Source organism: Nyctibius grandis, unplaced genomic scaffold (genome assembly GCF_013368605.1).
Source record: "Nyctibius grandis isolate bNycGra1 unplaced genomic scaffold, bNycGra1.pri scaffold_132_arrow_ctg1, whole genome shotgun sequence".
NCBI lineage: Eukaryota > Metazoa > Chordata > Aves > Nyctibiiformes > Nyctibiidae > Nyctibius > Nyctibius grandis.
Genome location: NW_027167505.1, coordinates 1 through 27,576, shown reverse-complemented (window position 1 = coordinate 27,576; position 27,576 = coordinate 1). Strand labels below are relative to the sequence as shown.

The 27,576-nt window shown below is 56.6% G+C and overlaps 2 protein-coding genes and 3 pseudogenes across 3 annotated transcripts; all 5 read right to left on the bottom strand.

The window, feature by feature from the left end:
* Window positions 1–2,853: 2,853 nt before the first annotated feature.
* LOC137677298 (FAD-dependent oxidoreductase domain-containing protein 1-like) lies at window positions 2,854–4,237 on the bottom strand (annotated as a pseudogene).
* Window positions 4,238–5,695: 1,458 nt separating this feature from the next.
* LOC137677300 (protein FAM118B-like) lies at window positions 5,696–10,731 on the bottom strand. Of its 2 annotated transcripts, XM_068424592.1 has the most exons (7): window positions 10,661–10,731; window positions 9,861–9,940; window positions 8,414–8,672; window positions 7,922–8,143; window positions 6,542–6,670; window positions 5,919–6,204; window positions 5,696–5,715 (listed from the first exon to the last, which is right to left on the bottom strand). In XM_068424592.1, exons 2-7 carry the CDS (start codon window positions 9,881–9,883, stop codon window positions 5,696–5,698), a joined length of 939 nt encoding a protein of 312 aa, XP_068280693.1. In that variant the 5' UTR covers window positions 9,884–9,940; window positions 10,661–10,731. The 2 variants fall into 2 exon arrangements, 1 of the variants encoding a protein (XP_068280693.1); XR_011050255.1 differs by lacking the exons at window positions 5,696–5,715; window positions 5,919–6,204; window positions 6,542–6,670; ... (1 more) ...; window positions 8,414–8,672; window positions 10,661–10,731 and adding an exon at window positions 9,058–9,620 and having other exon boundaries at window positions 9,861–9,924.
* A 1,406-nt stretch (window positions 10,732–12,137) lies between these two features.
* Window positions 12,138–15,403, bottom strand: LOC137677297 (FAD-dependent oxidoreductase domain-containing protein 1-like; annotated as a pseudogene).
* A 983-nt stretch (window positions 15,404–16,386) lies between these two features.
* Window positions 16,387–20,438, bottom strand: LOC137677299 (protein FAM118B-like; annotated as a pseudogene).
* A 2,386-nt stretch (window positions 20,439–22,824) lies between these two features.
* On the bottom strand, window positions 22,825–26,259 carry LOC137677301 (FAD-dependent oxidoreductase domain-containing protein 1-like). Its single transcript, XM_068424594.1, has 10 exons — window positions 26,122–26,259; window positions 25,482–25,742; window positions 25,282–25,392; window positions 25,068–25,186; window positions 24,877–24,971; window positions 24,572–24,666; window positions 24,406–24,483; window positions 24,157–24,305; window positions 23,756–23,885; window positions 22,825–23,512 (listed from the first exon to the last, which is right to left on the bottom strand). The coding sequence occupies exons 1-10, from the start codon at window positions 26,257–26,259 to the stop codon at window positions 23,153–23,155; spliced, it is 1,536 nt and encodes a 511-aa protein (XP_068280695.1). The 3' UTR covers window positions 22,825–23,152.
* Window positions 26,260–27,576: the final 1,317 nt, after the last annotated feature.

Here is a 27,576-nt window from a genome sequence, read left to right as displayed (position 1 = left end):
ACCAGGAGGCCCCCCATCCCCCTGGGGTGAAATCGGTGTGCTCAGCTCGCTCCCTGAAATGCCTGTACGCCAATGCACGCAGCATGGGGAATAAACAGGAGGAGTTGGAAATCCGTGTTCGGTCGGGGGGCTATGATCTAGTGGCAATCACAGAGACTTGGTGGGACGCCTCGCATGACTGGAATGTGGTCATGGATGGCTATGTCCTGTTCAGGAAAGACAGGCCGCTAAGGAGAGGTGGTGGAGTTGCTCTTTATGTGAGTGGGCAGCTAGAATGTATTGAGTTCTGTCCAGGGGCGGATCAGGAGCGAGTTGAGAGTTTGTGGGTGCGAATTAAGGGGCAGGCTGGCAGGGGTGATACTGTTGTGGGTGTCTATTACAGGCCACCGGATCAGGATGAGGAGGGTGATGAGGCCTTCTACAGGCAGCTGAGAGCAGTCTCGCAATTACAGGGTCTGGTTGTCGTGGGGGATTTCAACTCCCCTGATATTTGCTGGGAGGCCTACTCAGCCAGCCATCCTCAGTCCAGGAGGTTCCTCCAGTGCATTGATGATAACTTTCTGATGCAAATGGTGGATGAGCCAACTAGGAGAGGAGTGCTGCTGGATCTTATCCTTACTAACAAGGAGGGTCTGGTTGAAGAGGTGAAGGTTGAGGGCAGCCTTGGTTGTAGCGACCATGAGATGGTAGAGTTCAGGATCTCATGTGGCAGGAACAGAATAGCTAGCAGAATCACAACCCTGGACTTCAGGAGGGCCAACTTTGGCCTTTTCAAGCAATTGCTAGGGGAAATCCCATGGGACAGGGTACTAGAAGGTAAGGGGGCCCAAGAGAGTTGGTTAGCATTCAAGGACTGCTTCTTCCGAGCTCAAGATCAGAGCATCCCAACAGGTAGGAAGTCAACGAAGGGTACCAGGAGACCTGCATGGTTGAACAGGGAACTGCTGGGCAAACTCAAGTGGAAGAAGAGGGTGTACAGATCGTGGAAGGAGGGGCTGGCCACTTGGGAGGAATATAAGTCTGTTGTCAGAGGATGTAGGGAGGCAACTAGGAAAGCTAAGGCCTCCTTGGAATTAAACCTTGCAAGAGAGGTCAAGGACAACAGAAAGGGCTTCTTCAAATACATTGCAGGTAAAGCCAACACTAGAGGCAATGTAGGCCCACTGATGAATGAGGTGGGGGTCCTGGAGACAGAGGATAAAAAGAAGGCGGAGTTACTGAATGCCTTCTTTGCCTCTGTCTATACTGCTGGAGGCTGTCCTGAGGAGCCCCGGACCCCTGAGGCCTCAGAAGAAGTCAGGATAGAGGAGGAATCTGTCTTGGTTGATGAGGGCTGGGTCAGGGACCAATTAAGCAACCTGGACGTCCATAAATCCATGGGCCCTGATGGGATGCACCCACGGGTGCTGAGGGAGCTGGCGGAAGTCATTGCTAGGCCACTCTCCATCATCTTTGCTAAGTCGTGGGCAACGGGAGAGGTGCCTGAGGACTGGAGGAAGGCGAATGTCACTCCAGTCTTCAAAAAGGGCAAGAAGGAGGACCCGGGTAACTATAGACCGGTCAGCCTCACCTCCATCCCCGGAAAGGTGATGGAACAACTTGTTCTTGGTGCTGTCTCTAGGCACATCAAGGATAGGGGGATCATTAGGGGCACTGAGCATGGCTTCACCAAGGGGAAGTCATGCTCAACCAACTTGATAGCCTTTTATGCGGATGTAACCCGGTGGATAGATGATGGTAAAGCTGTGGATGTGGTCTATCTCGATTTCAGTAAAGCGTTTGACACGGTCTCCCTCAGCATCCTCGCAGCTAAACTGGGGAAGTGTGGTCTGGAGGATCGGGTAGTGAGGTGGATTGTGAACTGGCTGAAGGAAAGAAGCCAGAGAGTGGTGGTCAATGGGACAGAGTCCAGTTGGAGGCCTGTGTCTAGCGGAGTCCCGCAAGGGTCAGTACTGGGACCACTTCTATTCAATATATTCATTAATGACTTGGATGAGGGAATAGAGTGCACTGTCAGCAAGTTCGCTGATGACACAAAACTGGGAGGAGTGGCTGACACACCGGAAGGCTGCGCAGCCATTCAGAGGGACCTGGACAGGCTGGAGAGTTGGGCGGGGAGAAATTTAATGAAATATAACAAGGGCAAGTGTAGAGTCCTGCATCTGGGCAAGAACAACCCCATGTACCAGTACAAGTTGGGGGCAGAGCTGTTGGAGAGCAGCGTAGGGGAAAGGGACCTGGGGGTCCTAGTGGACAGCAGGATGACCATGAGCCAGCAGTGTGCCCTTGTGGCCAAGAAGGCCAATGGCATCCTGGCGTGTATTAGAAGGGGTGTGGTCAGCAGGTCGAGAGAGGTTCTCCTCCCCCTCTACTCTGCCCTGGTGAGGCTGCATCTGGAGTATTGTGTCCAGTTCTGGGCCCCTCAGTTCAAGAAGGACAGGGAACTGCTAGAGAGAGTCCAGCGCAGAGCCACGAAGATGATTAAGGGAGTGGAACATCTCCCTTCTGAGGAGAGGCTGAGGGAGCTGGGTCTCTTTAGCTTGGAGAAGAGGAGACTGAGGGGTGACCTCGTTAATGTTTATAAATATGGAAAGGGCAAGTGTCATGAGGATGGAGCCAGGCTCTTCTCAGTGACATCCCTTGACAGGACAAGGGGCAATGGGTGCAAGCTGGAACACAGGAGGTTCCACTTAAATATGAGGAAAAACTTCTTTACGGTGAGGGTGACCGAACACTGGAACAGGCTGCCCAGAGAGGTTGTGGAGTCTCCTTCTCTGGAGACATTCAAAACCCGCCTGGACGCATTCCTGTGTGATATGGTCTAGGCAATCCTGCCCCGGCAGGGGGATTGGACTAGATGATCTTTCGAGGTCCCTTCCAATCCCGAACATTCTGTGATTCTGTGATTCTGTGAAAAGCGTTGAGGAGGGTCCAGGGGTCGAACCAGCCTTCATCTTCCAGACCTGGGGGGGGGGCGGGGGGGGGAAACTTACTGGGGGGGGGCACTGTGGCATGACACCCCCCCTCCAAAAAACCCCACAACCCCCAAATTTGGGGGGCTGGACCCTTCTTTTCTTAAATAAAGTGAGGAGGAAGGATGAACCCAGTGGGGATGGGGATGATGGGGATGATGGGGATGGGGGTTGGGTGTTATGGGGGGGCCCCCATGCCCCCCCCCATTTTACCGTATGACCCCACGGCCACGTCCTCCGTGGCCATCCAGGGGAATTTCCCCTTCAGCTGGGTAGGGGACAGCAGGGCCACCTGCGCCCCTTCCTCCCTGGGGACAGGCAGCATGAGGGGGGAGTGTGTCAGGATGAGATGCCCCTCCTAAAAAATAACCCTCCTGGGGGGGGTTTACGTGTGTCCCCCCCACCTCTGGAGCCGGACGGTGGCCTCCAGCCCCGCAGCGCCTTCAGGGGGGGCGAGGAAGAGGTACCCCGAAGGCTGAAACTGGATGTTGATGGGGGGCTCGTACCCCGAGGTACTCCTGGAAGGGGAGGGGGGTACCCCAATGAGTGAGGCTGGACCCCCCCCCACCTCAAAAATACACGCCGCCCCCCACAACCACCACGTCGGCTTCTTCAGGGGGTCGTGGGCCCGGGGAGATCCCCGGGGGGTCCAGCCCCCCCAGCCATCCCCCTAGACGGCAACTCATCCTTCAGAGTCTGACCCAAGCGCTTCAGCCCCGGCCCCAGCTCTGCCGGTATATTGGGGGGGGCTGCCAGATGGGGGGGTGGAGGGGGGGCACAGCTGGCAGCCCCCCGGGACCCCCCACTTCCCTCTGGGACCCCCCACTACCCTCTGCATCCCCCACGACCCCCTTAGGCCCCTCTACGACTCTCCAGGACCCTCCCAGGCCACCCCTAGTTCCCTGAGTGCCTCCCTTTGAGATCCACCCCAGGACCCCCCGCAACCCCCCCCCAGTCTCCTGGGATCCCCCTCAGTCCCCTCTGGGACCCCCAGAACCCACCCCACTTCCCTGGGACACCCCCCCTTCAGCCAACCGGCACCCCCCGCAGTCCCCTCTGGGACCCCCCACGACCTCCCCCAGTACCCTGGGACAGCCCCCTCCACTCACCTGGGGCCCCCCCACTCCCTCCTTGGACCCCCCAGTCCCCTCTGGGACCCCCCACCACCTCCCCAAGTCGGAGCAGGGGGGAGCAGTGCGACGTGTGCGCGGAGCCCGGCCCGGCACTGCCTCCGCCACCGCCGCCATGCTCCACTTCTTCACCATCTTCAGCAAGGGCGGCCTCGTCCTCTGGTGCTTCCAGGGTGGCCGCGGACCCGCCCCCGCCCCCGCTCCCGTTAACGCCCTCAGCCGCTCCCTCCTCCTCCAGCTCCGCGCGGGGAGGCTGAAGCCAGAGCTTTGCATTGTTCGTGCTGCACGGGCAGCGCAAGGACCTGCTGTGCTTTTTGAGGGGTTGGAAGGGGTGGGGTTTATTTTGGAGCCGCTTTTGATTTTTAAGACCGGTTTAGGAGTGACTTTTGTCAGGGCTGAGCAGGACGGCCGCAGCGTTAGAAGAGCTGCCTGGTAGTGGCGCTGCTGGTGGCTGATAAAGCCTGCGCTGGGCTGGAGGGGAGATGCTGAATTGCCTTAAAGTCCCCATCTCTGTCAGCACCGGGACTCTGGAGCAGGGTACCTGGACACCAGCTCTTGGGGCAGGAGCTGGAGAGCTGCAGCAGCTTGGGCCCATAGAGAAGGAAAGCGGCGTGGCCCCGCCTGTCTCCTGCCTGCTGGCCTCAGCGTTTATTTGCTAGTAAAAAAGAGAAAAAACCAAACCAAATTAATACTGGGAGATAATGGTGGCTCTTTGCTGCTTTCCTGCACCCTTTCTCCCCCCCCGCCGCCTTCGAGTGCCTCTTGATCCCGGTCTGAAGTGCTACACTGAATAACACAAAACTCTCTTGACGATGGCTTGTAGCTCTGTATCGCAGATGTGCTACAGTGCAATAAATCGAATGCTGTCTGCTAAGAGACATAATTTATATAAAATAAACTTCATCATTTGTTCTCCGTGTATAAATAACTTGCCTCCAGGCAGGACATAGTTCCTGCTTGGAGGAGAAACAAAACTGCCTGTGTGAGGTCGTTAAGAGGGCGTGTAAATCACACACCAGCCAAAAGTGAAGTGAAGAGGCCTTTAATACAAGCTTAAACATATAAAATACAGTATAAAAACAGGACTAGAAAACTAGACCTTCAAGTAACAAAATACTCAAGTTTCATGTTTTTAAGTCAAAGTACAGAATATAAAAGCACTAAGTATAAAATTAGAGGAGGCTGCAGCTCCCCCAGGGAGACCATGCTCCCAACCCTAGTAACAAAGACAATTAATTAGGATGTTAAACCAGGCATCTGTCCGAGGAGGCTCTGCCCGGGGCCTGCAGTGTCCCGGCTCAGCTCCATGCGTGTGGGCAGCAGCTCGACAGCAGTGGGCTTTGCTCCTCGCCTAGACTGGCCTTCAACCACGTAAGCCTCCCTGGGAGCTGCTGGCTCTGGCTTAAGCCCGTCCTAGGGAGTCCCCCGCCGCAGTCTGGCTCTGGTGCATCCTGCAGGACAGTAAAGGCTCTGCAAAACCTGCCTGAGAGGCTGCTGGGCTCCCGGCGAGTCGCAAAGGGCAAAGTTTCTCTTCAGCTCGGGAGAATCCTACCTTTAATCTCGGCGTGGGGCAGCAGCAGAGCCGTTGAGCTGTTATCCCTCTTTAGGCACACGTTGGAGAGAGCAAGGAACACAGCGATTTCATAAAAGTAAACCCAATTTTTTGGAGGAAACAAAAAAGCTTAAGGAATAATAGAGTGCAGAGAAGGGGCTATTAACACTGTCTATGCTCCCAAGCCCACGGGATCCCTGAGTTAAGTGTGGCGAGGGTGGATGTACGCAGACAGCCATCCCACACAGCCCATAAACCCTCTACCTCTTTGACCCCGCGTGGAGATCTCGCTCGCCAGCCTCTCAAGGTACTCGGGCAAGTCTGCGTCTTCATCGCCGTAGGGAACCACTTTAATGCCTTTGTCCCGCATGTTCTCACAGAGCTTCTTAAACTCATGCACGTCTCCCCTCCGTACCAGCATGAAGTGCTCCAGGTCTGACTTGTGCTTCACAGCCTCTAAATACAGGGCCTGAAACGTGATGTCATCCATAGTCCTACCACAGCCCAAGAACAGGAACGACTTATTTTCATACAGCTTCTGAAGATTTTGCTTTAAAAAAGGGAAAGAGGTTCTTAGTCAAGGCAAGCTTTATCTTCACAAGGCACAAGAGACAGCACCTGCCTTATTGCTGATGAGACTCTCATCATTCCATCGTCCTCAACACGAGTGTGGTGAGGTGTTTTTGCAACTCAGAGGGCTAGAGAATCCATCTCTCCTCTTATTTCACAAAATTCAGGACTCTCCCACCACCCTGTGCGAAGCCCAGTCTTTAAACTCAGCTGAGTCTATGCCCGGAGCTCACACCGGGAAGCGGGATATGTATATAGACAACGTCTGGCACCCCACAGCATGCCCTGCAGAGAGAAGGGAAGGCTGCCTCGCTCACCTTGACCTTCATTTTGCGCAGCATGTTGTGGTAGCCCTCCGCGTGGAGCACGATGCCGCTGGGGTTGGTGTAAACGCCGTAGATATGCAGGACGCTGAGCTCCCTCTCCTCCTGCGCCCACTTCAGCACCTGCACAAAACAAACCCCTCCAGAAACGTTAGCGAGCACATCACGTTTGCTTCCACAGTGCTATTAAAAACACCATTTCAGGGAAGTGTTTCAAAGAGGCAGCTTCCCCCTCATCTTATCTCCTCAACGAGTCCATCAGCCTCTACATCGCAGCCTCTGGCGCTCGTTTGGGTCAACGCTTCAGTTGAACGGCGAATGTGATGGGAAGAGACTGAATCAATACACCAGACTCAGCAGAAAAAGGGGGGAAAACTCTATAAATATGACATCAGCATGCTTCTCACGCCTACAAAGTTTATTTCTTGGCCCCTCTAGGCTCTGAGAAGCTCTGAGGCAGCTCAACAGCTGACCTTCATTTCAGAAAGCCACTTCCAAAGCTCTCAGTTTACTCCTGCGGACCTTAGCTCGTTTAAGCTCGCAAGAATTAGAATGCTTATTTGTAACACTGTCAGTACTTCCAGCCCTGTAGATGAAGAGGTCATGCAGGAAACATGAAGCACAGAAATGAGTCACAATGGAAAGAGACCAAGTACTGTGCAGCACCTACACGTGGCGCGTGTTTAACACACAAACAGAAGGACCCAGCGGTAAAACCCACGGTGGGAAGATGAGGTGGGCAGGTGGCAAAGAGCTCAGGGCTTCACAGCCTCATTTTCTGCCTGACTGAAGACCTGGGGCAAAAGGAGGGAAGCTCGCGCGAAGCTCATGGCTACAGATACAAGAGCATGGCATAAGAAGCTGGAATGAGCCAGCAGGAGCCATGCAGCCATTTCAGAAAGAGGACACGGGGCAAGGGGGAAGCCTCGAAGGCTACAGCCCCGAAAATGCTCCGTCACAAGAAGGACTCAGCAGCACCTTATAAAAATAGAAAGGTCAGCTTTGTGTCTCGCACGGAGTTCCCCGTGTCGCTTAGAAACATCAACCCACGCCTTCTGTGGAAGCAAGGCTTCAGCAAGGCCAAGCCAGAAGTTTCAAGGACAGAGATCAAAGAAATACCAGGCTTCAGGGCTCCTCCTGAGCAATGGATGTCAGCCAGCAAGCACAGCATTTCAGAAACCAGCGTTCGTCTTCATTCCTCTGCTCACTGCCCCAAATGGGCAGAGCCTCTGCTTGGAGTTTGTCTGACATCAATTAAATTACTACAAGCAGCACAATCCCCTTACACGGGCGTGAGGGCACATCCCGCAGTCGCCACCGTCCCGCGGTGTCCCAGCTCAGCCCTGACGTTTAAAAAAGATCATCATCGTTTACCATCTCTCCATCAGTCAGGTCAAGAGACTCCAGATCCTTCCCCTGCTGTGCTGCGTACAGTTCCAGCAGGGTATCAAAGCTTGTGGTTATCACCAGCGCCCCGTTTTCCATCAACTGAAGCACAGACTGAAGCAGCCGCTTCCCAGAATCTTCCATTTTAGATTCCAGGTCATCAAACACCTCGTATAAACAGTCTTCGAAATAGGTTGAGCAAACGTCACTCTTGGGCTGAGAAGGGGAGAGAGATTAAGATCAGAGTTGGAATATTTAAATCTCTGGTACCAGGTACTCCCCCCGCACCATACTCCCAGTGAAATACCCAAAAGCTCGTGTCCACAGCAGAGTTATGCCTCAGGAACCCGGCACACTTAACTGCACTTGTGGTTCCTTCTAGATAAAGGCATCATTGGAGCTGGGGCACGCTGGAGAACCAAATTAGGCTACTTCCAAAAGCCAAATCCTCATCAGAGTCTAAACCCCTCCTACAAGCACACTCACCGATGACAGCTCCCGGATAAAGTCGTGGGCAACGTGAAGCAAGTTCTCGTCTGCATCGAGACGCTCTTGAAACTGTCTGCTCTCTTCATCTTCCAGCAGACCAAACTCATTAGCAGCATCCAGGAGGGCCTGGATTAAGCCCTTCTGAGACTTCAGCGCCGGGACCTGTGGAGCAACTGCTGCGCTGATTCCTGTCCCGATCACCAAAACGAGGTCCTCAGGCTTCTTGGTTTTGAGGCTTGGCAACAGCTTCCTGCAAGAGGAGAAAGTAGGGACCATCGTAGATGGAAGGATGTCTTGGGTCATGAAGACCGAGGACAAGGGAGGTGCCCTCTGCCTGAATTTTGAATCAACATTAGGGTCCTCCCAGAAACAGAGGAGGAAAGGAGCAGCTTGGTGTCCCTCAAAGACAGCACGCAGCTCCACGGATCAACGTCACCAATGCCCACAGTTACGAGGTACAGAATCACAACGCATTTGGCAATTGAGTCCATTACCGAGATGGTTACTGGGGAAGCCAAACGGCCCAGGAATACTTCTGAAAGAGCTGTGGGGCTGTATTCTCCTTCCTCCTCCTCCCCTCTTCCTTATTTTCCTAGCTTTCCACCTGCACAGTGCTTTTAAATTTGCCCTTTATTAAGTAGATGTGCATCTCCTCATCACGCCTTGCCTGACACCAAGCTGCTTTGTTGAAGCAGGGGACCAGCTCCAGCTTCCCAGAGGATGGAAGCAGCAGCCCAGGGAGGCAGCTCATTTGGAAGGAATGGTTTTTATCTGCAAACACGTGATGTTTAGCGAGAAGGGGGAAAGGAAACCGACAGCGCACAGATGGAGCTTTGCCTCCCCTCCACTACGAAAACACACGAGTTAACCCTTTTCTTGAGGAGCTTTTCACTGTTAGTGGCGATAAATGGGTTTTAATTTTGGGACTGCAAGCCTCACGTGCAAAGAATAAATTAGTATTCATGCTAATGAGCAAGCATAAAAACACAACCAGCAACCTAGGGACTGAGATCCAAAATAAGAACAAATACCCAAGTCTTAACGTCCTAAGCGACAGCTCTGGAAGAGGCATTCTGTTCCCACGCTGATTTTTTGATATTAATTTGAGTAATTGCCTGTCCTCCTGGGAACCGGCATCCAGCTCGAGCGAAGAAGCACGACCACCACACCTGCCATGACGCCACGGAAAGGACCTGGGCTAAAACGGTGGAGGCAGTGGAGGAAAAAAATCAGCTTTCTGTGTAACCAGGCCTCCTGGCTTAGGGGTTAGAGAAAAAAAACAGCAACAAAGTACTTTCTGGGTGTTAAGGCCTTGGCTCAGCAACCGAAACGACCGCTGGGGCTTGGTGCCAAGTGTCTCGTGCTCTTCAAAGAACAACGCGAGCTTATGGAAAAAGCTCTTATCAGAAGAAATTCACTGGAGTAGAATTAAATTTACCCGGGCCTTTTCGCAGGTGGCATTCCATCTTCCCCGATGCTCCTTCACCCCAGGCTCACCGTAGCAGACATCCCGTTTCTCTAGTAGACAAATCACCACAAGCAAAGTCACTACACACATGCAACACGACGTGGAACAGACCAGCGTTTCACGGGCAGAGAAATAACCGGCATTTGTTATCTTTATGAGATCACCTTCGGGCTGAGAACGGCACATTTTTGTTCCTCAACTCTGCCCCCACAGCTCTCATCCACTTCCTGAACTTTACAAAGAAGCTCGACCAAATTGTGGGGTTGCTTGGACAGAACACCAAGTTAATCCCACGCACCTTCACCCTAAAATCAAGCCTTCGGAGCTGGATGTGCTCAGCCCCACGCTGGCATCGGGGGCTTTTTGGCTTTAGCCAGGTGTCCAAGGGCCGGGTCACGCTGGCAGAGCCGCGGCAGAAACAACAAGGCAGAAAAAAGCCTTTTCTTTGTTGCAGGCAGCTGTGCCTCGGGCTCAGAAACACACGAGGTAAATACAGCGAGACCCAACCCCTGGACGGTCCCAGCTTCTGCAGAAAGCCCTGCCTGCTTTATTTTGACACACGGGTATTCCTGGGTAACTGGGGGGGCACCCCACGATTGGGGGTCACTCTGCAGGGAGGGGAATCCTCATAGCACCCCACAGGTGTCCGCGGATGGGGATCCCAGGCCTGCCCCACACTTCGGATGGGGAGGGGGGGAGCATCATGTCCCCACCCATTGTTAATGGGGGTGAGCCCCATGTCTTACCCCAGGGTGCGGGCTCAAATTTACCTCACGGCTGCCCCCGCGGTTACCGGAGGGGGGGGTTACCCCCTATAGCTTCTCGGGGGTGGAGGGGGGGGGCACAATTTCACCTCAGGGCTGTCCCCAGCCTCCCCAGGACGCGGGGGGAGGCATGGTTACCCAGGGCTGCGCCGCCAACCCCACGGTTCCCTCAGGGCTGCCTCATGGTCCCCCCTGAAGCCCACAGGTACCTCCACGGGCTGCCCCCACGACGTCCTCGAGGCCCAGAACCACCTCAGCTCTGCCTCACGCACGACCCACGGCGCTGGATCGGCCGCCACACACTGCGTAGGCGCTAAAAACCCTCCCGCGCAGGCGCCGCACCACCAGCCCCCCCTCTGCGCAGGCGCGTTGCCGCCGGCTCGCCCCGCCCGAGCCGCTCCACCCCGCCATAAACTGCGCATGCGCGGTGCTGCCGCCCGCCTTCAGGACACCGCCGCGCCGCCAGGGGGCGCTAAAGAGGGCTGGGGGGGAATTCGGGACACTGGGGGGTAATGGGGGGATAATGGGGGGATAGTGCGGGTATAATGGGGATACTGGGGCTGGGGGCGCTGGAGGGATAATGGGAGCACTGGGGGGACACTGGGAGTGGGGGGACTGGGACATAATGGGGGTACTGGGTAGGTAATGGAGATAATAGTGGGGTTAATGGGATAATGGGGGGCAATGGGGGGATAATGGGGGCAATGGGGGGATAATGGGGCTGGGGGAGCTGGAAGGATAATGGGAGCACCGGCGGGACACTGGGGGACACTGGGAGTGGAGGGACTGGGATGTAATGGGGATCCTTGGGGTATCCCCCCCACCGTGCCTCAGTTTCCCCCCCTGAGGGAGCCCGGTGTGCTGACTCAGAGAGCAGAGGGCGCAACGAGAAATCCCATAACCATTATCCAGCGAGAAAATGACCCCCCCGAGGACGGGATGACCTTTGCTCATTACCATCTCATTAGCATATCTGCTCTGCAGACAGAGGGATCCTTATCTGCCGCTCGAGTAAATCACCTTGACCCCGATCTGCTCACACGGGGTTTATTGCCCAGATTTATGGTGTAACCTGGACCCGCGTGAGTCCGTCGATAGCGAATTTTGTCGGACGCAGCTGGGCTCAGAGCACCGATTTTGGCCTGTTTCAGCCCAAATTTAAGGTGTCGTTATGCCTCTGTTTCCCTATAATTGTGCCTCAGTTTCCCCATCATCGTATCTCAGTTTCCCCCATCGTGCCTCATTTCCCCACCTTCCTGCCTCAGTTTTTCCCCATCATCGTGCCTGTTTCCCATCTCCGCCTCATTTTTCCCCATCTCCTGCCTCAGACTTTCCCCCGTCTTCCTGCCTCATTTTTCCCATCTCCTGCCTCAGTTCCCCACCTTCCTGCCTCAGTTTCCCCATCTCCTGCCTGTTTCCCCCATCGTGCCGCAGTTTCCCCATCTCCTGCCTCAGTTTCCCCACCTCCTGCCTCACTTTCCCCTCACACCACCCCGCCCTCCGCCAGCGGCTCCCCCTCCACCAGCCTCCTCCAGCCCAGCCTCCGCAGGTCCAGGCTCTCGTAGCGGCCCCTCACCACCAGCTCGGCCACGGCCCTGCCCGCTCGGCCACGGCCCTGCCCGCCGCCGGCGCGTGCTGCAGCCCGTGCCCGCTGAACCCCGCCGCCGTGAAGAGGTTCTCGGGCCGGGGGTGCGGGCCCAGCACCCCGTTCCGGTCGAACGCGTTGTGCTCGTAGTAACCGGCCCAGGAGCCGCGGGGACGGAGGGACTCGAAGGCCGGGACGCGGCGGGCGAGCGGCGGCCAGACCCGCTCCTGGAAAAACCCGTCATCTGCCGAGAGGTCGCTGGGGTCCGGCTCCTCCTCCTGGGGTGGGGAGAAAGAACAGATTTAATAGGGATAAATTAAAATAATTAAGTGATTAAAAATAATAATACAGAAAATAAAGGAAAAGAATAATTAAACCCAATAATTAATAATAAACAAATGATAATTAAAAATAATTCTTATTTAATGAAGAATAAATGAAAAAATAAATTAAAATTTAAAAAACCAAACCCGTGTGTGTGTGCGTGTGTAAATAACGCGGTGCCCCCGGTTTGGGGCTCACCTCGGGGGGGCTCATGCCCCCCAGGTAGTTGCCGGCGATGCCGTCGCGGCGGAAGTAGGCCCCGCAGGTGTCGATGAGGAAGGGGCAGGAGAGGCCGGGGCCGTCGGGGCAGTGCCACGTGTAGACGTACCTGTGGGGTGGGGGGGGGGGCCCAAAAAGATTGAGGGGCTCAGGATGTGACCCGCCCCCCCAAAGAAAAGGAGTGAGGGGGTCACCCCCATACCCTTCAAGATGGAGGGGTTGGGGGCGATGGGATGTGACCCCTCCCACAAAAAATCTCCCCCCACAACATCGAGGTGATGCCAGCATGTGCCCCCACCCCATAAACCCCCAAAATCTGCGCCCCCGAACACCAAAAATCTGCCCCCCCCCAAAAAAAACCCACCCCCCCCGTACCTCTTCCTGGGCTGGATGGGCAGGGGGGGCTGGCAGAGCCCCCCGGGCAGCCCCGGCCCCTCCAGCAGCTCCCCGGCCCAGGCGCCCGCGCCGTTGACCACGATGGCGCCGGACACGGGCTGGTACTTCCGGCTGTCCGGCATGTGGATCTGTGTGTGTGTGGGGGTGTCACACGCGTGGGGGGGATCACGGACACGCGTGGGGACCCCCCCCCGCATGGGGTGGGAGGGGGACACACACATGTACTCACTTGGACGTATTTGATGCGTGCCGACAGCGGGGCCGGTCCGTGCCGTGGCATCATGTCCTCGGCCGACGTGACAAAACCTGGGGGGGGTTTGGGGTGGGGGGATCCCACGGGGGGGACACACCCCATTTTTGTGTGTGGTCCCCCCCCCCTTTCCTTACCTCGCACCTCCCGGAGCAGCTGTGGACCCCCAAGGACGTGGCTTACGTCGAAAAGCGTTGAGGAGGGTCCAGGGGTCGAACCAGCCTTCATCTTCCAGACCTGGGGGGGGGCGGGGGGGGAAACATATTGGGGGGGGGCACTGTGGCATGACACCCCCCCTCCAAAAAACCCCACAACCCCCAAATTTGGGGGGCTGGACCCTTCCTTTCTTAAATAAAGTGAGGAGGAAGGATGAACCCAGTGGGGATGGGGATGATGGGGATGGGGGTTGGGTGTTATGGGGGGGCCCCCATGCCCCCCCCCCATTTTACCGTATGACCCCACGGCCACGTCCTCCGTGGCCATCCAGGGGAATTTCCCCTTCAGCTGGGTAGGGGACAGCAGGGCCACCTGCGCCCCTTCCTCCCTGGGGACAGGCAGCATGAGGGGGGAGTGTGTCAGGATGAGACCCCCTCCCTAAAAAATAACCCTCCTGGGGGGGGTTTACGTGTGTCCCCCCCACCTCTGGAGCCGGACGGTGGCCTCCAGCCCCGCAGCGCCTTCAGGGGGGGCGAGGAAGAGGTACCCTGAAGGCTGAAACTGGATGTCGATGGGGGGCTCGTTCGGTACCCCGAGGTACTCCTGGAAGGGGAGGGGGGTACCCCAATGAGTGAGGCTGGACCCCCCTCACCTCAAAATACGCGCCCCCCCCCCTCCCCCAAATAACCCCACTGACGTTGATGTTGTGGAGGAAGCTGGCAGAGAAACGAGACATGTGGATATTTTCCAGGAGGGAAAATTGCTGCCGGATCCCCCCCACCGACAGCACCGTGGACGCTCGGGAATACTGGAGGAGAAAAGTCCCCTCCCCAAATAAAAATGGGGTTCAGGGGGGGTCCCTAAGGCAGTAGCCCACCCCGGCAGGGGGGTGTCTCACCGTGGGGTCCCGCGCCACCACCAGCACCTTCATGCCGTGCCGCTGACCCTCCAGCGCCTGCAGCCAATATGCCACCGACCAGCCCACCACGCCGCCCCCCACCACCACCACGTCGGCTTCTTCGGGGGTCGTGGGCCCGGGGGGGTCCCCGGGGGGGTCCAGCCCCCCCAGCCATCCCCCCAAGACGCAACTCATCCTTCAGAGTCTGACCCAAGCGCTTCAGCCCCGGCCCCAGCTCTGCCGCTATATTGGGGGGGCTGCCAGATGGCGGGGGGGTGGAGGGGGGGCACAGCTGGCAGCCCCCCGGGACCCCCCCACTTCCCTCTGGGACCCTCCAGTACCCTCTGCATCCCCCACGACCCCCTTAGGCCCCTCTACGACTCTCCACGACCCTCCCAGGCCACCCCGAGTACCCCAAGTGCCTCCCTTTGAGATCCACCCCAGGACCCCCTGCAACCCCCCAGTCTCCTGGGACCCCCCTCAGTCCCCTCTGGGACCCCCAGAACCCACCCCACTTCCCTGGGACAAACCCCTTCAGCCAACCGGGACCCCCCACTCACCCCTGGGACCCCCCGCAGTCCCTCTGGGACCCCCCACGGCCTCCCCCAGTACCCTGGGACAGCCCCCTCCACTCACCTGGGCCCCCCCACTCCCTCCTTGGACCCCCCAGTCCCCTCTGGGACCCCCCACCACCTCCCCAAGTCGGAGCAGGGGGGGAGCAGTGCGACGTGTGCGCGGAGCCGGGCCCGGCAGTGCCGCCGCCATGCTCGACTTCTTCACCATCTTCAGCAAGGGCGGCCTCGTCCTCTGGTGCTTCCAGGGTGTCCGCGGACCCGCCCCCGCCACCGCTCCCGTTAACGCCCTCAGCCGCTCCCTCCTCCTCCAGCTCCGCGCGGGGCGGCTGAAGCCAGAGCTTTGCATTGTTCGTGCTGCACGGGCAGCGCAAGGACCTGCTGTGCTTTTTGAGGGGTTGGAAGGGGTGGGGTTTATTTTGGAGCCGCTTTTGATTTCTAAGACCGGTTTAGGAGTGACTTTTGTCAGGGCTGAGCAGGACGGCCGCAGCGTTAGAAGAGCTGCCTGGTAGTGGCGCTGCTGGTGGCTGATAAAGCCTGTGCTGGGCTGGAGGGGAGATAGCTGAATTGCCTTAAAGTCCCCATCTCTGTCAGCACCGGGACTCTGGAGCAGGGTACCTGGACACCAGCTCTTGGGGCAGGAGCTGGAGAGCTGCAGCAGCTTGGGCCCATAGAGAAGGAAAGCGGCGTGGCCCCGCCTGTCTCCTGCCTGCTGGCCTCAGCGTTTATTTGCTAGTAAAAAAGAGAAAAAACCAAACCAAATTAATACTGGGAGATAATGGTGGCTCTTTGCTGCTTTCCTGCACCCTTTTCTCCCCCCCCGCCGCCTTCGAGTGCCTCTTGATCCCGGTCTGAAGTGCTACACTGAATAACACAAAACTCTCTTGACGATGGCTTGTAGCTCTGTATCGCAGATGTGCTACAGTGCAATAAATCGAATGCTGTCTGCTAAGAGACAATTTATATACAATAAACTTCATCATTTGTTCTCCGTGTATAAATAACTTGCCTCCAGGCAGGACATAGTTCCTGCTTGGAGGAGAAACAAAACTGCCTGTGTGAGGTCGTTAAGAGGGCTGTGTAAATCACACACCAGCCAAAAGTGAAGTGAAGAGGCCTTTAATACAAGCTTTGACATATAAATACAGTATAAAAACAGGACTAGAAAACTAGACCTTCAAGTAACAAAATACTCAAGTTTCATGTTTTAAGTCAAAGTACAGAATATAAAAGCACTAAGTATAAATTAGAGGAGGCTGCAGCTCCCCAAGGGAGACCATGCTCCCAACCCTGGTAACAAGACAATTAATTAGGATGTTAAACCAGGCATCTGTGCGAGGAGGCTCTGCCGGGGCCTGCAGTGTCCCGGCTCAGCTCCATGCGTGTGGGCAGCAGCTCGACAGCAGTGGGCTTTGCTCCTCGCCTAGACTGGCCTTCAACCACGTAAGCCTCCCTGGGAGCTGCTGGCTCTGGCTTAAGCCCGTCCTAGGGAGTCCCCCGCCGCAGTCTGGCTCTGGTGCATCCTGCAGGACAGTAAAGGCTCTGCAAAACCTGCCTGAGAGGCTGCTGGGCTCCCGGCGAGTCGCAAAGGGCGAACTTTCTCTTCAGCTCAGGAGAATCCTACCTTTGATCTCGGCGTGGGGCAGCAGCAGGGCCGTTGAGCTATCGTCCCTTCTTAGGCACACCTAGGAGAGAGCAAGGAACCACACAGCGATTTCATAAAAGTAAACCCAGACAATTTTTTGGAGGAAAAAAAAAAGCTTAAGGAATAACAGAGTGCAGAGAAGGGGCTATTAACACTGTCTATGCTCCCAAGCCCACGGGATCCCCGAGTTAAGTGTGGCGAGGGTGGATGTACGCAGACAGCCATCCCACACAGCCCATAAACCCTCTACCTCTTTGACCCCGCGTGGAGATCTCGCTCGCCAGCCTCTCAAGGTACTCGGGCAAGTCTGCGTCTTCATTGCCGTAGGAAACCACTTTAATGCCTTTGTTCAGCATGTTCTTACGGAGCTTCTTAAACTCATGCTTGTCTCCCGATGATACCAGCATGAAGTGCTCCAGGGCTGACTTGTGCTTCACAGCCTCTAAATACAGGGCCTGAAACGTGGTGTCATCAACAGTGCTACCACAGCCCAAGAACAGGAACGACTTCTTTTCGTACAGCTTCTGAATCTCTCGCTTTAAAAAAGGGAAAGAGGTTCTTAGTCAAGGCAAGCTTTATCTTCACAAGGCACAAGAGACAGCACCTGCCTATTGCTGATGAGACTGTCATCACTCCATCGTCCTCAACACGAGCGTGGTGAGGTGTTTTTGCAACTCAGAGGGCTAGAGAATCCATCTCTCCTCTTATTTCACAAAATTCAGGACTCTCCCACCACCCTGTGCGAAGCCCAGTCTTTAAACTCAGCTGAGTCTGTGCCCGGAGCTCGCACCGGGAAGGGGGAGATGTATATAGACAACGTCTGGCACCCCAAAGCATGCCCTGCAGAGACAAGGGAAGGCTGCCTCGCTCACCATGACCTTCGTGTTGCACAGGCACGTTGGTAGTAGCCGTCCAGGTGGAGCACGATGCCGCTGGGGTGGTGTTTAAATGGCCGTAGATATGCAGGACGCTGAGCTCCCCTCTTCCCCTGCGCCCACTCCAGCACCTGCCACAAAACAAACCCCTCCAGAAACGTTAGCGAGCACATCACGTTAGCTTCCACAGTGCTATTAAAAATACCATTTCAGGGAAGAGTTTCAAAGAGGCAGCTCCCCCTCATCTATCTCCTCAATGAGTCCATCAGCCTCTACATCGCAGCCTCTGGCGCTGTTTGGTCAACGCTTCAGTTGAACGGCGAATGTGATGGGGAGAGACGAATCAATAACCCAGACTCAGCAGAAAAAGGGGGAAAACTCTATAAATATGACATCAGCATGCTTCTCACGCCTACAGAGTTTATTTCTTGGCCCCTCTAGGCTCTGAGAAGCTCTGAGGCAGCTCAACAGCTGACCTTCATTCAGAAAGCCACTTCCAAAGCTCTCAGTTTACTCCTGCGGACCTCAGCTCGTTTAAGCTCGCAAGAATTAGAATGCTTATTTGTAACACTGTCAGTACTTCCAGCCCGGTAGATTAAGGGGTCATGCAGGAAACATGAAGCACAGAAATGAGTCACAATGGAAAGAGACCAAGTACTGTGCAGCACCTACACGTGGCGCGTGTTTAACACGCAAACAGAAGGACCCCATCGGTAAAACCCACCGTGGGAAGATGAGGTGGGCAGGTGGCAAAGAGCTCAGGGCTTCACAGCCTCATTTTCTGCCTGACTGAAGACCTGGGGCAAAAGGAGGGAAGCTCGCGTGAAGCTCATGGCTACAGATACAAGAGCACGGCATAAGAAGCTGGAATGAGCCAGCAGGAGCCATGCAGCCATTTCAGAAAGAGGACACGGGGCAAGGGGGGAAGCCTCGAAGGCTACAGCCCCGAAAATTGCTCCGTCACAAGAAGGACTCAGCAGCACCTTATAAAAATAGAAAGGTCAGCTTTGTGTCTCGCACGGAGTTCCCCGTGTCGCTTAGAAACATCAACCCACGCCTTCTGTGGAAGCAAGGCTTCAGCAAGGCCAAGCCAGACGTTTCAAGGACAGAGATCAAAGCAATACCCGGCTTCAGGGCTCCTCCTGAGCAATGGATGTCAGCCAGCAAGCACAGCATTTCAGAAACCAGCGTTCGTCTTCATTCCTCTGCTCACTGCCCCAAACGGGCAGAGCCTCTGCTTGGAGTTTGGCTGACATCAATTAAATTACTACAAGCAGCACAATCCCCTTACACGGGCGTGAGGGCACATCCCGCAGTCACCACCGTCCCGCGGTGTCCCAGCTCAGCCCTGACGTTTAAAAAAGATCAGCATCGTTTACCTTCTCTTCATCACTCAGGTCAAGAGACTCCAGACGCTTCCCCTGCTGTGCTGCGTACAGTTCCAGCAGGGTATCAAAGCTTGTGGTTATCACCAGCGCCCCTCTCTCCATCAACTGAAGCACAGACTGAAGCAGCCGCTTCCCAGAATCTTCCATTTTAGATTCCAGGTCACCAAACACCTCGTATAAACAGTCTTCAAAAAAGTTTGTGCAAAGAAAGCTCACGGGCTGAGAAGGGGAGAGAGATTAAGATCAGAGTTGCAATATTTAAATCTCTGCTACCAGGTACTCCCCCCCAGCATACTCCCAGTGAAATACCCAAAAGCTGGTGTCCACAGCAGAGTTATGCCTCAGGAACCCGGCACACTTAACTGCACTTGTGCTTCCTTCTAGATAAAGGCATCATTGGAGCTGGGGCACGCTGGAGAACCAAATTAGGCTACTTCCAAAAGCCAAATCCTAAGCAGAGTCTAAACCCCTCCTACAAGCACACTCACCGATGACAGCTCCCACATAAAGTCGTCGGCAACGTGAAGCAAGTTCTCGTCTGCATCGAGACGCTCTTGAAACCGTCTGCTCTTTTCATCTTCCAGCAGATCATACTTATTAGCAGCATCCAGGAGGGCCTGGATTAAGCCCTTCCGAGACTGCAGTGCCGGGACCTGAGGAGCAACTGCTGCGCTGATTCCTGTCCCGATCACCAAAACGAGGTCCTCAGGCTTCTTGGTTCTGAGGCTTGGCAACAGCTCCCTGCAAGAGGAGAAAGTAGGGACCATCGTAGATGGAAGGATGTCTCGGGTCATGAAGATCGAGGACAAGGGAGGTGCCCTCTGCCTAAATTTTGAATCAACATTAGGGTCCTCCCAGAAACAGAGGAGGAAAGGAGCAGCTTGGTGTCCCTCAAAGACAGCACGCAGCTCCACGGATCAACGTCACCAATGCCCACAGTTACGAGGTACAGAATCACAACGCATTTGGCAATCGAGTCCATTACCCAGACGCTTACTGGGGAAGCCAAACGGCCCAGGAAGACTTCTGAAAGAGCTGTGGGGCTGTATTCTCCTTCCTCCTCCTCCCCTCTTCCTTATTTTCCTAGCTTTCCACCTGCACAGTGCTTTTAAATTTGCCCTTTATTAAGTAGACGTGCATCTCCTCATCACGCCTTGCCTGACACCAAGCTGCTTTGCTGAAGCAGGGGACCAGCTCCAGCTTCCCAGAGGATGGAAGCAGCAGCCCAGGGAGGCAGCTCATTTGGAAGGAATGGTTTTTATCTGCAAACACGTGATGTTTAGCGAGAAGGGGGAAAGGAAACCGACAGCGCACAGATGGAGCTTTGCCTCCCCTCCACTACGAAAACACACGAGTTAACCCTTTTCTTGAGGAGCTTTTCACTGTTAGTGGCGATAAATGGGTTTTAATTTTGGGACTGCAAGCCTCACGTGCAAAGAATAAATTAGTATTCATGCTAATGAGCAAGCATAAAAACACAACAGCAACCTAGGGACTGAGATCCAAAATAAGAACAAATACCCAAGTCTTAACGTCCTAAGCGACAGCTCTGGAAGAGGCATTCTGTTCCCACGCTGATTTTTTTGATATTAATTTGAGTAATTGCCTGTCCTCCTGGGAACCTGGCATCCAGCTCGAGCGAAGAAGCACGACCACCACACCTGCCATGACGCCACGGAAAGGACCTGGGCTAAAACGGTGGAGGTCAGTGGAGGAAAAAAACAGCTTTCTGTGTAACCAGGCCTCCTGGCTTAGGGGTTAGAGAAAAAAAACAGCAACAAAGTACTTTCTGGGTGTTAAGGCCTTGGCTCAGCAACCGAAACGACCGCTGGGGCTCGGTGCCAAGTGTCTCGTGCTCTTCAAAGAACAACGCGAGCTTATGGAAAAAGCTCTTATCAGAAGAAATTCACTGGAGTAGAATAAATTTACCCGGGCCTTTTCGCAGGTGCATTCCATCTTCCCCCGATGCTCCTTCACCCCAGCTCACCGTAGCAGACATCCCGTTCTCTAGTAGACAATCACCACAAGCAAGTCACTACACACATGCAACGCGACGTGGAGCACACCAGCGTTTCACGGGCAGAGAAATAACCGGCGTTTGTTATCTTTATGAGATCACCTTCGGGTTGAGAACGGCACATTTTTGTTCCTCAACTCTGCCCCCACAGCTCTCATCCACTTCCTGAACTTTACAAAGAAGCTCGACCAAATTGTGGGTTGCTTTGGACAGAACACCAAGTTAATCCCACGCACCTTCACCCTAAAATCAAGCCTTCGGAGCTGGATGTGCTCAGCCCCACGCTGGCATCGGGGGCTTTTTGGCTTTAGCCAGGTGTCCAAGGGCCGGGTCACGCTGGCAGAGCCGCGGCAGAAACAAAAGGCAGAAAAAAGCCTTTTCTTTGTTGCAGGCAGCTGTGCCTCGGGCTCAGAAACACACGAGGTAAATACAGCGAGACCCAACCCCTGGACGGTCCCAGCTTCTGCAGAAAGCCCTGCCTGCTTTATTTTGACACACGGGTATTCCTGGGTAACTGGGGGGCACCCCACGATTGGGGGTCACTCTGCAGGGAGGGGAATCCTCATAGCACCCCACAAGGTGTCCGCGATGGGGATCCCAGGCCTGCCCCACACTTCGGATGGGGAGGGGGGGGAGCATCATGTCCCCCCATTGTTAATGGGGGTGAGCCCCATGCTTACCCCAGGGTGCGGGCTCAAATTTACCTCACGGCTGCCCCCGCGGTTACCGGAGGGGGGGTTACCCCCTATAGCTTCTCGGGGGTGGAGCGGGGGGGCACAATTTCACCTCAGGGCTGTCCCCAGCCTCCCCAGGACGCGGGGGGAGGCATGGTTACCCCAGGGCTGCGCCGCCAACCCCACGGTTCCCTCAGGGCTGCCTCATGGTCCCCCTGAAGCCCACAGGTACCTCACGGCTGCCCCACGACGTCCCCGAGGCCCAGAACCACCTCAGCGCTGCCTCACGCACACCCACGCGCTGGATCGGCCGCCACACACTGCGTAGGCGCTAAAAACCCTCCCGCGCAGGCGCCGCACCACCAGCCCCCCCTCTGCGCAGGCGCGTTTGCCGCCGGCTCGCCCCCGCCCCGAGCCGCTCACCCCCGCCATAAACTGCGCCTGCGCGGTGCTGCCGCCCGCCTTCAGGACACCGCCGCGCCGCCAGGGGGCGCTAAAAGGGCTGTGGGGGGGTAATTCGGGACACTGGGGGGTAATGGGGGATAATGGGGGGATAGTGCGGGTATAATGGGGATACTGGGGCTGGGGGCGCTGGAGGGATAATGGGAGCACTGGGGGGACACTGGGAGTTGGGGGACTGGGACATAATGGGGGTACTGGGGGTAATGGGAGATAATAGGGGGTTAATGGGATAATGGGGGCAATGGGGGGATAATGGGGGCAAGGGGGGGGATAATGGGGCTGGGGGAGCTGGAAGGATAATGGGAGCACCGGCGGGACACTGGGGGACACTGGGAGTGGGGGGGACTGGGATGTAATGGGGATCCTTGGGGTATCCCCCCACCGTGCCTCAGTTTCCCCCCTGAGGGAGCCCGGTGTGCTGACTCAGAGAGCAGAGGGCGCAACGATAAATCCCATAACCATTATCCAGCGAGAAATGACCCCCCCGAGGGACGGGATGACCTTTGCTCATTACCATCTCATTAGCATATCTGCTCTGCAGACAGAGGGATCCGTATCTGCCGCTCGAGTAAATCACCTTGACCGCGGATCTGCTCACGCGGGTTTATTGCCCAGATTATGGTGTAACCTGGACCCGCGTGAGTCCGTCGAGCGCGAATTTGTCGGACGGCAGCTGGCTCAGAGCACCGATTTTGGCCTGTTTCAGCCCAAATTTAAGGTGTCCGTTATGCCTCTGTTTCCCTATAATTGTGCCTCAGTTTCCCCATCATCGTATCTCAGTTTCCCCCATCGTGCCTCAGTTTCCCCACCTTCCTGCCTCAGTTTCCCCATCATCGTGCCTGTTTCCCCATCTCCTGCCTCATTTTCCCCATCTCCTGCCTCAGTTTCCCCATCTTCCTGCCTCATTTTCCCCATCTCCTGCCTCAGTTTCCCCACCTTCCTGCCTCAGTTTCCCCATCTCCTGCCTGTTTCCCCCATCGTGCCTCAGTTTCCCCATCTCCTGCCTCAGTTTCCCCACCTCCTGCCTCACTTTCCCCTCACACCACCCCGCCCTCTGCCAGCGGCTGCCCCTCCACCAGCCTCCTCCAGCCCAGCCTCCGCAGGTCCAGGCTCTCGTAGCGGCCCCTCACCACCAGCTCGGCCACGGCCCTGCCCGCCGCCGGCGCGTGCTGCAGCCCGTGCCCGCTGAACCCCGCCGCCGTGAAGAGGTTCTCGAGCTGGGGGTGCGGGCCCAGCACCCCGTTCCGGTCGAACGCATTGTGCTCGTAGTAACCGGCCCAGGAGCCGCGGGGACGGAGGGACTCGAAGGCCGGGACGCGGCGGGCGAGCGGCGGCCAGACCCGCTCCTGGAAAAACCCGTCATCTGCCGAGAGGTCGCTGGGGTCCGGCTCCTCCTCCTGGGGTGGGGGAAAGAACAGATTTAATAGGGATAAATTAAAAATAATTAAGTGATTAAAAATAATAATACAGAAAATAAAAGAAAAGAATAATTAAACCCAATAATAATAATAAACAAATGAGAATTAAAAATAATTCTTATTTAATAAGAATAAATGAAAAAATAAATTAAAATTTAAAAAAACCAAACCCGTGTGTGTGTGCGTGTGTAAATAACGCGGTGCCCCCGGTTTGGGGCTCACCTCGGGGGGGCTCATGCCCCCCAGGTAGTTGCCGGCGATGCCGTCGCGGCGGAAGTAGGCCCCGCAGGTGTCGATGAGGAAGGGGCAGGAGAGGCCGGGGCCGTCGGGGCAGTGCCACGTGTAGACGTACCTGTGGGGTGGGGGGGGGGGGGGCCCAAAAAGATTGAGGGGCTCAGGATGTGACCCTCCCCCCCCAAAGAAAAGGAGTGAGGGGGTCACCCCCATACCCTTCAAGATGGAGGGGTTGGGGGCGATGGGATGTGACCCCCCCACAAAAAATCTCCCCCCACAACAGCGAGGTGATGCCAGCATGTGCCCCCACCCCATAAACCCCCAAAATCTGCGCCCCCGAACACCAAAAATCTGCCCCCCCCCCACAAAAAAACCCTCCCCCCCCGTACCTCTTCCTGGGCTGGATGGGCAGGGGGGGCTGGCAGAGCCCCCCGGGCAGCCCCGGCCCCTCCAGCAGCTCCCCGGCCCAGGCGCCCGCGCCGTTGACCACGATGGCGCAGGACACGGGCTGGTACTCCCGGCTGTCCGGCATGTGGATCTGTGTGTGTGGGGGGGGTGTCACACGCGTGGGGGGGGTCACGGACACGCGTGGGGACCCCCCCCCGCATGGGGTGGGAGGGGGACACACATGTACTCACATGGACGTATTTGATGCGTGCGGACAGCGGGGCCGGTCCGTGCCGTGGCATCATGTCCTCGGCCGACGTGACAAAAACCTGGGGGGGGTTTGGGGGGGGGGGGATCCCACGGGGGGGGACACACCCCATTTTTGTGTGTGTCCCCCCCCCTTTCCTTACCTCGCACCTCCCCGGAGCAGCTGTGGACCCCCAACGACGTGGCTTTACGTCGAAAAGCGTTGACGAGGGTCCAGGGGTCGAACAAGCCTTCATCTTCCAGACCTGGGGGGGGGGGGGGGGGAAACATATTGGGGGGGGGCACTGTGGCATGACACCCCCCCTCCAAAAAACCCCACAACCCCCAAATTTGGGGGGCTGGACCCTTCCTTTCTTAAATAAAGTGAGGAGGAAGGATGAACCCAGTGGGGATGGGGATGATGGGGATGGGGGTTGGGTGTTATGGGGGGGCCCCCATGCCCCCCCCCATTTTACCGTATGACCCCACGGCCACGTCCTCCGTGGCCATCCAGGGGAATTTCCCCTTCAGCTGGGTAGGGGACAGCAGGGCCACCTGCGCCCCTTCCTCCCTGGGGACAGGCAGCATGAGGGGGGAGTGTGTCAGGATGAGACCCCCCCCCTAAAAAATAACCCTCCTGGGGGGGGTTTACGTGTGTCCCCCCCACCTCTGGAGCCGGACGGTGGCCTCCAGCCCCGCAGCGCCTTCAGGGGGGGCGAGGAAGAGGTACCCTGAAGGCTGAAACTGGATGTCGATGGGGGGCTCGTTCGGTACCCCGAGGTACTCCTGGAAGGGGAGGGGGGTACCCCAATGAGTGAGGCTGGACCCCCCTCACCTCAAAAATACGCGCCCCCCCCCCTCCCCCAAATAACCCCACTGACGTTGATGTTGCGGAGGAAGCTGGCGGAGAAACGAGACATGTGGATATTTTCCGGGAGGGAAAATTGCTGCCGGATCCCCCCCACCGACAGCACCGTGGACGCTCGGGAATACTGGAGGAGAAAAGCCCCCCCCCAAATAAAAATGGGGTTCAGGGGGGGTCCCTAAGGCAGTAGCCCACCCCGGCAGGGGGGTGTCTCACCGTGGGGTCCCGCGCCACCACCAGCACCTTCATGCCGTGCCGCTGACCCTCCAGCGCCTTCAGCCAATATGCCACCGACCAGCCCACCACGCCGCCCCCCACCACCACCACGTCGGCTTCTTCGGGGGGTCGTGGGCCCGGGGGGGTCCCCGGGGGGTCCAGCCCCCCCCAGCCATCCCCCCAAGACGGCAACTCATCCTTCAGAGTCTGACCCAAGCGCTTCAGCCCCGGCCCCAGCTCTGCCGCTATATTGGGGGGGGGCTGCCAGATGGCGGGGGGGTGGAGGGGGGGCACAGCTGGCAGCCCCCCGGGACCCCCCACTTCCCTCTGGGACCCTCCAGTACCCTCTGCATCCCCCACGACCCCCTTAGGCCCCTCTACGACTCTCCAGGACCCTCCCAGGCCACCCCGAGTACCCCAAGTGCCTCCCTTTGAGATCCACCCCAGGACCCCCTGCAACCCCCCAGTCTCCTGGGACCCCCCTCAGTCCCCTCTGGGACCCCCAGAACCCACCCCACTTCCCTGGGACAACCCCCTTCAGCCAACCGGGACCCCCCACTCACCCCTGGGACCCCCCGCAGTCCCCTCTGGGACCCCCCACGGCCTCCCCCAGTACCCTGGGACAGCCCCCTCCACTCACCTGGGGCCCCCCCACTCCCTCCTTGGACCCCCCAGTCCCCTCTGGGACCCCCCACCACCTCCCCAAGTCGGAGCAGGGGGGAGCAGTGCGACGTGTGTGCGGAGCCGGGCCCGGCGCCGCCGCCGCCGCCGCCGCCATGCTCCACTTCTTCACCATCTTCAGCAAGGGCGGCCTCGTCCTCTGGTGCTTCCAGGGTGGCCGCGGACCCGCCCCCGCCACCGCTCCCGTTAACGCCCTCAGCCCTCCCTCCTCCTCCAGCTCCGCGCGGGGCGGCTGAAGCCAGAGCTTTGCATTGTTCGTGCTGCACGGGCAGCGCAAGGACCTGCTGTGCTTTTTGAGGGGTTGGAAGGGGTGGGGTTTATTTTGGAGCCGCTTTTGATTTCTAAGACCGGTTTAGGAGTGACTTTTGTCAGGGCTGAGCAGGACGGCCGCCAGCGTTAGAAGAGCTGCCTGGTAGTGGCGCTGCTGGTGGCTGATAAAGCCTGTGCTGGGCTGGAGGGGAGATGCTGAATTGCCTTAAAGTCCCCATCTCTGTCAGCACCGGGACTCTGGAGCAGGGTACCTGGACACCAGCTCTTGGGGCAGGAGCTGGAGAGCTGCAGCAGCTTGGGCCCATAGAGAAGGAAAGCGGCGTGGCCCCGCCTGTCTCCTGCCTGCTGGCCTCAGCGTTTATTTGCTAGTAAAAAAGAGAAAAAACAAACCAAATTAATACTGGGAGATAATGGTGGCTCTTTGCTGCTTTCCTGCACCCTTTCTCCCCCCCCGCCGCCTTCGAGTGCCTCTTGATCCCGGTCTGAAGTGCTACACTGAAGAATACAAAACTCTCTTTACGATGTCTTGTAGCTCTGTGTCGCAGATGTGCTATAGTGCAATAAATCGAAAGCTGTCTGCTAAGAGCCATAATTTATATAAAATAAACTTCATAATTTGTTCTCCATGTATAAATAACTTGCCTCCAGGCAGGATATATTTCCTGCTTGGAGAGGAAACAAAACTGCCTGTGTGAGGTCGTTAAGAGGGCGTGTAAATCACACACCAGCCAAAAGTGAAGTGAAGAGGCCTTTAATACAAGCTTTGACATATAAAATACAGTATAAAGACAGGACTAGAAAACTAGACCTTCAAGTAACAAAATACTCAAGTTTCATGTTTTTAATTCAAAGTACAGAATACAAAAGCACTAAGTGTGAAATTAGAGGAGGCTGCAGCTCCCCCGGGGAGACCATGCTCCCAACCCTGGTAACAAAGACAATTAATTAGGATGTTAAACCAGGCGTCTGTCCGGGGAGGCTCTGCCCGGGGCCTGCAGTGTCCCGGCTCAGCTCCATGCGTGTGGGCAGCAGCTCGACAGCAGTGGGCTTTGCTCCTCACCTAGACTGGCCTTCAACCACGTAAGCCTCCCTGGGAGCTGCTGGCTCTGGCTTAAGCCCGTCCTAGGGAGTCCCCCGCCGCAGT